The sequence below is a fragment of the Capsicum annuum genome, chromosome 2 (assembly GCF_002878395.1).
Source record: "Capsicum annuum cultivar UCD-10X-F1 chromosome 2, UCD10Xv1.1, whole genome shotgun sequence".
NCBI classification, from domain to species: domain Eukaryota; kingdom Viridiplantae; phylum Streptophyta; class Magnoliopsida; order Solanales; family Solanaceae; genus Capsicum; species Capsicum annuum.
The window spans coordinates 66,587,844-66,597,844 of NC_061112.1; the positions used below are offsets into that span (position 1 = coordinate 66,587,844).

A 10,001-nucleotide genomic window follows, 5' to 3' on the forward strand; every position below is an offset into this window, starting at 1 on the left:
GCGGGAACTTGGACAAGCATGCTAATAATTAAATGCATTTTGGAGGCTTCTCACAGCAGCTGGACGCCCAAGGAGCCGACCTGCTGCCACTTGAAAACGACTGCACACTGAGGCAAAAGATTTCTTGCCAATTTGGGCAATGGTTGACCAACCTTGCTCACAGCCTTTCCTCTTTTGTTTAGACACCCTCTAGAGCATTTTTTCCCTAGCGTATTCAGCCTCTTAGCTTGTAAGGTCTCTCTATATTGTTGTACAAGCCCTTAGGGCAGATTCATTCCCATATTCTTGTATTGGAGATATAATAGAAAAGGGCTCTTGCCTCCCATATCTTTTCTTCTCTTTATTTCCTTCTTGTTGGTTGCCAAGCTTTCGCACCCTTTGTGATGTCGTGTGAGTTGGCAGTGAAGCATTGAGTAGCATCGAGGCTATCCCACACTGCCTAGAGAAATTAGGCCCGTGACAAGTGGTATTAGAGCAAGGTGACAAGTATGGCATACCACAACGAAGAGGAAGCTTATGAAGAAGACAACCAAGGGAACGAGTCCCGTAGGAAGACCATTAGACCATGACCAAGAAACGTGACAAAAGCAAGGTGAAGGACACCACTCAGATTCCAATAAGTGATAATCTGACTTTCAAAGAAGGTGAAGGTTCTGCCTCAGGCCATTTAGAAAAGAGAATCATCGCGTAGAGGCTGGTGTGGTGACCTTGAATCGGCACATTGAGATTATCGAAGGGAACTACAGTCCCCTTGAGAAAGTTGCCCTTGAAGGGCTGGGTGAAGGGTTGTGCTGACTGAAGTGCACTAGGAGGGAATGACCAAACTAGAGCTCAAGCTCACGGAGGCGTTGTCTGCATTGCATAGGGAAGTTGAGGCCCTAAAGAAACAGGTAGAAGCAACCAAAATTATTGATGGCTGAGGTCCAGTCACAATTCATGAGATACTTATTGAGGCCCCTAAACTCAAGGAACTCAAGGGTGAAAGGAGTGCTCTAGAGGTCGAGAATTTCATATGGCAAATGGATGTTATTTTGAGTATGTCAACATAATTGGCGAAGCTGCCAAGATCCGGACGGTGGCCATGTATTTGGAAGACACTACTAGGTTGTGGTAGCGTAGGAAGAAGGCAGACATGGAGCACAGAACATGTTCCATCACTGATTGGGGTGGGGGCAGTTCAAAGAGGAATTGAAGAGACAGTTGTATCCTCGAAATGTTGTTCATGAGGCCACTCATAAGTTGAGGGACCTCAAACAAACATCCTCCATCCGGGACTACGTGAGAGAGTTCACGAACCTCACTCTTCAGATTCTAAATCTAAATAATGAGGACTTGCTGTTTAATTTCTTGGATGACCTCCAAAATTGGGTCAAACAAGAGTTACAAAGACTTGAGGTTCATCACTACGTGAGAGAGTTCACAAACCTCACTCTTTAGATTCTAAATCTAAATAATGAGGACTTGCTGTTTAATTTCTTGGATGGCCTCCAAAATTGGGTCAAACAAGAGTTACAAAGACATCAAGTCAAGGACGTGGATGAGGCTATTGTAGTGGCCGAGTCCTTGACTGGTTTTCGCACTGATAACACCAAGGCAAAGGAAAACCACCGGAGATCTGTTGCTACCAAGGGAGATTCAGGAGAACAGAGCAAAGGCAGAATTGCTCGCAGTAGGGGTCGTGAGCTCAGGAGGTGACCATAACCAGACTTAGCAGTTCCACAAGAATTCACAGTTCCATCGTGATGGCTGTTATCTTTGTGGCAATATAACTCATGGCTGTCGAAATTGTCCACTCAGGGGATTTGAATGACATCGTAACTAGAGACATTACTGTAGATATTCTGACCAAGATGACAGAACTAGAACGTTTCACTGTTTCTGTTTTTTTTCCCTTACCACTCTCTCTGCTTACAACAACTGTATCATGATTGCTCTCATAAAATCCTGGAAAAGAGAAATGACAATATGTTAGCTGATCCAACTTTGTGTGAGTGGGATGATAATTTAATCACATCTGTCTGCACACCAACCATAATTATCAACGAAAAATATAGGTAAGGTCTTCGGAACTTACGAAAATTGAAATGTTTGGACGTTGTGATTATCAGGAATTATCCAGATATCCATTTACATCTTGACCCACCCAACTTCAGCACAAACTGACCGTTTGCCACCCTAGTTAAATCTAAAGGTATTCTTTGAGTAACTAAGGTTATATGGTATCATCATCTCCATTCATGTACCTTGAAGCCCCATTTGATATGGCTAAATATGAAAGAGATTGTTATGGATCTTTATGGAAGGATCGATTCACAAAGCGATATATAAATTCAGCTCGTTAAAGGGAGGCGAAAATCTTAGAGTTCAACGGAAGAGAGAACTCCGATCTCTTAAGCTCGTTAAAGGGAGACTGAAACCTTAGAGTTAAGTGAAAGAGAGAACTTCAATCTCTTGCTGCTAAAATAAAGACTTATTAATTTACTTATTAATTTATTCTCCAAAAAAACCCTTTAAATAGAAGTATTACAGCAATAGTCTAGTCTAATCCTTATGAAAGTAGAAAAAATCTAATCCTTATGAAAGTAGGAAACATAAAACCCTATTCTAGAAAGTCTAATCCTTATAGAAGTAGGAAACATAAAACCATATTTTAGAATAATAAATAAAACTACTAAAAATATAATTAAATATTTAATTAATTGACTTCCACGGATCCACAATAATACTCCCCTCACGTTGAAAGAGCTTGTCCTCAAGCTCGAATTCCAGGGAATAGTGTGAACTGAATCATCCAATTCCAGCCTTAAACAACTTTTCTTGAAATTGACGCGGATAGATTTCAACTTTACCAGTTTGCCAGAGTGTGACTAATTTGTCCATCGAGTTACTACTTTCACTAGATCCAAATCGCTGGAAAGTTTGCCAGAGTGTGACTAATTTGCCCATCGGCTTGCTACTTTCACTAGGTCAAAATCACTGGAAATAATGTTTCTATACTTCTTCCTAATTCATTGGTCCCTTTGCTTGTTTAAGTTGATAATACCCTATTTCTCCCAACATGTGAAACCCAACCACTTCAATCTTTTCGGCTTCCTTTGTATGTTGATTTTTAAAAAATTAATCGCAACGATGTCCCAAAATTAATTGGTTGGTGACATCATAAGTAGGAAATTCCATCTTTGTATATGTCGGTACGATTGAACGAGAATTACCACTTGTTAGATGATTCTGATCGGCTAGTTGAATAGGTGATGTATTGTCTTTAGTAGCAGAAATTGTTGATAGGGCAGTCGTTGGTGCGCTACTCGGCCCTAGTCTGTGGGTTGCTGGCTTTGTGGAGCCAATTCTCAAGCTAGACAATTGTTCTTGGATGACTAGGGCAATTCTTTCGCATAAGCATTGGTCCATTGCTGCAATTTTAGAGTCCATTGGGGTTTCTGTAATTGCACGCTCTTTCTGAAATCTGAAATTGATCTCATCGCCCATTGTGTTAGGCTCTGATACCAAATTGTTATGGATCTTTATGGAAGGTTCGATTCAAAAGGCGATATATAAATTCAACTCGTTAAAAGGAGGCTGAAACCTTAGAGTTCAATGGAAGAGAAAACTCCGATCTCTTCAACTCGTTAAAGGAAGGCTGAAACCTAAAAGTTCAATGAAAGAGAGAACTTCAATCTCTTGCTTTTTGCTGAAATACGACTTATTGATTTATTCTCCAAAAACTCCTTTAAATAGAAGTATTACAACAATAGTCTAATAAATAAAACTGTATTGTGGAAAGTCTAATCCTTATGAAAGTAGGAAACATAAAAGTCTATTCTAGAAAGTCTAATCCTTATAGAAGTAGAAAACATAAAATCCTATTCTAGAATAATAAATAAAACTACTAAAAATATAATTAAATATTTAATTAATTAACTTCCACGGATCCACAATAGGGATTTACATTATATACACTTGACAGTACATTAAAATTTTCTACACTATCACTGCAGCTTAACCTATAATAACATGTTACATATCATTTTCTACCGAAGGCTTCTAGCAAATACTTATATATAATTATACTGTCACTGACCTGATTATGTAAATATTTTTTATATTCCCATTGCAAGAACTTAAACCCAATATGAAAGAACTTAACAATCCAAACAAAACGTGGAGTCAGAATTTATAAATCTCTAAAACAACGAGCTGGTGAATCTAAGAATTTAGCACACTACTAGTTCTTTCCTCCTCCCAGCAAATGAGCACTAGGTATGCAGATTCCAGAAACATTATTACCAAAGCATCTAACCTGCAAACGATGTATGTGAACTGCATCGGAATTCAGGAGCATCACACCCAGCAGAGGAGCTAAGGTCAGTGAAGGATGGTAAGATGACATCATTCTGGAAATGATAGTGTATATTTCAAATACTATCACTTTTTACACACACATACACACGCCAGAACTGTTCATGTAATTTTTAGCAAAATTTTTGGTTTGCCACTCGTAGTACCTATATCCAGTTCTCATGTTCCCTATCGGCTGGAATTGCTTGTCTTAAAGGAATGATATTTTGTATCTACCAGCACTAAAAGGGATTAACAGATGAAAGAACAGCAGCAGTAGATTAAACCTGATAAAGACGTAATGGAAATACAGATTTTTTTTTTTTTTTAAAAAAAGAAAATCCACAGGAAGGGATGGAATGGAAGATGAGTTTTGATCTTGTTCATTTGCCTTGGCCACACAAGAGCACCCATATCCTCACATATTTCTTTTTTATGAGGGAGGTGGCCAACTGTCCATGTCAGTATGAAGCACACAATCCATAGAACAGCCTACTATAGCCGAAAAGCATAGGGATTGAGTAATCCAGTGCACCGAAGTTAAAGCAGCTGGGCTCACACAGAGTGTTAAAAGAAAACTGAACCTAGCATCTCCAGTTTGCTATTCCTATGCCTAAATCATTCAATAATGACCTGGATTCTCACATATCCAGACATATTCAGATAACATCTATAGATCTGAGATAATGCTACTGCATACTGGATCACAAATTATAGGTTCACATATAGAGAAATAAAGGCTTCTTAATTAAACCCCTTAAACTGATACCATGTAGAATGATATGGTTCCAGTTCAACAGTAGACAGCCTTAATCTTTTTTCCCATTTCAAAGGTGAAATCAAAAGGTTATGTGAATTTTTCAGAAAAGGGGGGGCAATGAAAAAGAGACAACCAAACAAAGGGGGCGGGTGGCCAACTTAATCTTGGATGGAACAAATATAACCAATTATAAGAACCATGGTCCTCTGTTGCATGCCAAATTTTGCTAAAATCAAATCAGATATCTGTGAAATAACAGGACAAATGGCACATACACTTCAAGGAAGCTCATCGGGATTCTTCCTTCGCGATTATAGAGAGCTTCATACAGGATTTCAGGCATTAGTATCTGAACAACTAAGTAAAAGAGACAGGCTTGAATATAAATCAATTTTAGAAAGTTTATAAGCAAATATTATAGCTACACAACACAAGTTCCAAAATACTATCAAACAGACCAATTATCCCAGAATGGCAGCAACATCTCATCAGCAATTAAACATAAAGAATACGAACTATGTACTTATAGAAGGGAGCAGAAAATGAGGAGAAATAGCATGAAACCTATTTCAAGTAATTAGTCAAAGAAGAAATGTTTGTTAGAAAAATGACTAATTGATAATAGTTCCCAAATAACAGCAAGCTTCTTGTTCCATCATAAAAATTTGAATGTATAAATGTCGTTTGAAGGACAAAATTTTCTGATTTCATGAATGTAAAAGTTGTTTGTAAGGAAATTAATATTGCAAAATTAGTGTCAGGTCACTGCCTAAACTTTACTAGCATCATTTTTGTCATTAACATTATTCCCCTCAGTCTTCAGGATAATAACCATTTCCTGAGATCCCTGAGTAGCTTCTTCATTGGAACAATGATTCTTCAGAACTGTTGAGATGTCAATTTCAGAAGCTCCAGCAAGCTTAAATCGTTCAACTGCAGTGTCAAGGTTCTCTTTCCAACCAGTCAATCCCAATTTACACTCAACTTGAGACTGCTCAAAAAGCATATTACCCCAAAATAAATGTATTTGAGATCGCATTACAGCAGCTTGCTGTGCAGCCTCATCAGCTGAAATTTCACCAGGACCACCTGTAGCTGACACCTCACCTTCAGGACTACCTCCCTGTTTCTTCCTTCTCCTTAGTAGTTCATCCTTCTTGCTTGTACTAGGATCCTTCAGTTCATTAGCCCTCAGCTCCTCTAGCTTTTCCCACATCTGAGTCGCTGCTTTCATTTTCTCTTCTGCACTTTTAAATAGAGTAAGTGTCTCAGTAGGATCCCAATTAGACAGGTCCTCTTTCTTAGCCAGCACAAAGGACCATTGGAGTTTTGCCATTTCAAATTGCTGCTGCCCTAATGCCAGCAACCCCTCATAAAAGTCTGGTTTAATCAAGAGAGCCTCCTCATACTTCTCTTTGGCCAGAGAATATTTTTCTTTCACCCAGTCATATGCTGCTTGAAGCTCAGTAGCCATCGTCTCCTTTGAAGCAGAATCATCAATTGGCATTCGTTTCTTCGCCGCACACATGTGAACATTTCCCCAGTTGAAAAAAGCCAGAGCAGCCACTTCCTGAAACTTTAAGGCAGCCTTGTCAAAAAGAGCTTGAGCCGCTTCACTTGTCACAGTCTCCTCAAGGGCTTCAGAGCTAAGCTCCATTCCAAGCTCATGCAGGTCAATGTGAGCATCCGAATCAATGCCAACATGAGTCCTGAATAACTGAGCAAACTCGAACAACCAATCATCCATCTCACCTTCCTTGCACTCAGGATCTTCTGTTGTGATTTTCTCTTTGGTAATACCCTTCTCTGACTTATTAATTTCACTGTCCAGAGTTTCCACCATGGAATCACTAAGTGAAGAGTGGGATCCACTCTCATCTGCTATAGTCTCCTCACTCTCAACAGGCCTCTCTTCCTCTTCCAACAAAGCTGGTTCTTGTTCAGGAGTCACCTCGACAATATGCAATCTCAACATCCCAATGGAGTCACCTTCATCTGCATCAGGGTTTTTTGTTACAAGACTATCAACCCAGTACTCGGCCAATCTAAGCTCATTCGTACAGGTAATAGTTACTAAATCATCATCACTGTCCTTGTATTTAACAAGAACAGACTTTGACATTGGAAACCGTTTCATAACAATATCCCTCAAGACTCTAAAACTGCAGTTAACAGGCATTTGGGCAAGCCTTATATCATGATCATAAACAAGTTTCAATGGCCTCCAACGGATCACAACATCTTTAGAATGTCTATGGGCTGTCATTGATGCTGATGTAGAAGCCCGGTGCTTCTGATCATCCCTACTAGGACTTACATTAGGTTTAGAAGGACTATTTGAAGGCTTCAGGGAAACCCTTGGCAACTGAACTTTGGCCTGAGAGGGCTTATCTGGTTTACTATTAACTGATACAATCGTAGCCCCAGTTGAAGGTACTGGCTTCTTAGACATTGATTGAGAAGGTAAACACGGTCCTAGACCGGCAATAGAGGCCGCACCCACTGCAGATGCACCAAGTGCAGCAGGAGATGGGCGGCTGTGGAGGTCTTGCTGGGTATCCTGGCGAGGACCAAGTACCATACTCAATCGTGCTGCAATTTCCAAAGCATCCCGGTGATTCCCATCAGCATCCAATAGCATTTGCACATCTTGCATTGCCATTTCATACTTGCCGACAGCCTCAAGTGCACGGGCCCTTCGTAGAAAAGCTCGAACAAAATGAGGCTGAACCTGAAGTGCCATAGTACACTCGGAAATAACAGAATCATAATCTATGGGTTTCATTTGCATCACACAAGCCGCTCTGTTGCTATGGAACACGGCTCTTTCTGGGTGATTTTTCGGTGTAAGTTTGAGAGCATTGTCATATTGCTGCAAAGCACCAACATAATCCTTAGCCTGAAACCTTTTGTTTCCCTCTTCTTTCAGCTCATGGGCTCTTTTTAAGAAAATTGATGAGTCCAAATCAATAGTACCATTAACAACAGGCTTATGATTCTCCCCTACAGCCCCTTGATTCTGACTAACACCACCTTTTTTCTTCTTACCACCAGATTTTCCCATATAATTTCTTTCAAAAAAATTTCAAGATTCAAACTTTAATACTTATAACCAAACTTTGTCAAAATCCCACTATTTTGTTTATTGTATGAATGAAGAAGAAGAGGAAAAAAACAACTTACAGATGAGAGTTTACAGCTTTGGTGGAGAATTCAGAAATGGGTCTTCAAGAAAAAGGCATATTGGCGAGGTTTTGAATTTGAAACCCTAGATAGAGGAGAGTATCCCTATAGGATTACTTCAGTTTTTAAAATCTTCAATGTGGGATTGAATATCTATTGTAGCCCCTGGATAATTTGGTTCATTGTGAACCGTTGGATCGATGATTCAGTGCGAGCATCACCGTTGGACGGGTAATCACGGTAGGATTTATTAGCTACGAGAAGGACGTTAGTTATATTTTTTTGTCTATGTTGCTGTTCACTTGGAACTTTGAAGATAGATGGAATGTAGGATGAAGACGTCACGAATTCGGATGCTGGTCTGTTTTTATTTTATTTAAATTAATCACTCCTTCCATTTTACTTATCCACAGTTTACTCCCACTCTCTCATATTACTTCCTCTAATTGACACGACACTCTTTTTAATAAAATATTTATTAAGAACTTATTTTATTAAATTAATTTCATTAATTTTTTTTAAAAAATATAAATTTGAGTATATACTTATTATGTAATCATTTAATAATAAAAGTAGTATTGAAATAATATGATAAAAATTCTCTTAATTTCATAAATTAAATAAATAATTAAAATAATTATTTTTAGTAATAAGTCCAAACAAAATGAAATGAAGAAAATAGTTGATTACTTTATTATAAATAATAGTCTCAAATTACTTGTCATTTATTAAATAAAGATAGAATTAATTGTATTTTTCTCACATTACCCTTACAATTAATTCTCTTTTAAAGTGTAAACAAGTAATTTTCAAAGTTGAGTATCTTAAAGGATAAATTAGTAATTATATTATTCTTCTTATTTATGGTTTCTTGAAAAGCGTTGTTAGACAATAAATTTTGAGTCAGAAAAATAATAATCGGAACAAGAAAAATGCCTCAACAATCGTTTTATTGATTTCAACATATGAGTGTTACAATATCTATGAATCCTCTGATTTGCCTTTTTAAATATAAATTCTAGTGCTTTGAGCTTGATTTTGAATGTTGTTGAACTTGATAAATTTGATCTCGACTTGTATTTGAATTCAAAGGTTTTGGAGCTTGTTCTTGAATCTTGTGGTCTTGATCTTGAATCTTGATGAACTGGATCTTGATTTATGGATTTGATGAACTTAATCTTGACTTGTACTTGAATTTAAAGATTTTTGAGCTTGATCTTGAATTTTGATAAACTGGATTTTGATTGCTTGAATTTATTGAGAAATTTACGACGTGTGATCCATGAGCTCTCTCTTTCTTCTTGTTAGAATTATTGGTGGCTTTTTTGAATCATGAGATTCCTATTTATAGTTGTAGAAAGAAAAGAGTCATGATGAAGGTGAACTTCTTTTAACTAATCAGTTAAGCGACATGACACATTTTTATAGACTTTTGATTTCACTAGGCCTGGTGCATCATTTTGATATGTGGCATAATCCTATTGGCTCCTTTACTTGACTTGACATGTTGCGTTATTTGACACGTGATGCTTAATTGAGCCTCTAGAATAAGATAACATATTGGGCTTAACAAAGTGGGCTCATCATTTGTAGCCCAAATCAATGGACTAGCCTAACATAAATTGGACTTTAATCAAATCCATATTTATTTGAATTTAAATAATTAATCCAATCATATTAATTCATCATATTTATTTGGAATAATATATTTCAAATTTAATTT

General features: G+C 37.7%; 1 protein-coding gene and 1 long non-coding RNA gene across 2 annotated transcripts; both read right to left on the minus strand.

Annotated features, from left to right (window-relative positions):
- Positions 1 to 1,331: 1,331 nt before the first annotated feature.
- LOC124895879 lies at positions 1,332 to 2,429 on the minus strand. Its single transcript, XR_007051939.1, has 2 exons — positions 2,075 to 2,429; positions 1,332 to 1,944 (listed from the first exon to the last, which is right to left on the minus strand). It is a non-coding gene; the product is annotated as an uncharacterized LOC124895879 (long non-coding RNA).
- A 3,291-nt stretch (positions 2,430 to 5,720) lies between these two features.
- On the minus strand, positions 5,721 to 8,651 carry LOC107857537 (protein CLMP1). The gene has a single exon (XM_016702328.2). The coding sequence runs from the start codon at positions 8,157 to 8,159 to the stop codon at positions 5,865 to 5,867; it is 2,295 nt and encodes a 764-aa protein (XP_016557814.2). The 5' UTR covers positions 8,160 to 8,651; the 3' UTR covers positions 5,721 to 5,864.
- Between the last annotated feature and the right edge of the window lie 1,350 nt (positions 8,652 to 10,001).

Coding starts and splice junctions, on each gene's coding strand:
- LOC107857537 (XM_016702328.2), bottom strand. CDS start 8,159: ATGGGAAAATCTGGTGGTAAGAAGAAAAAAGGTGGTGTTAGTCAGAAT.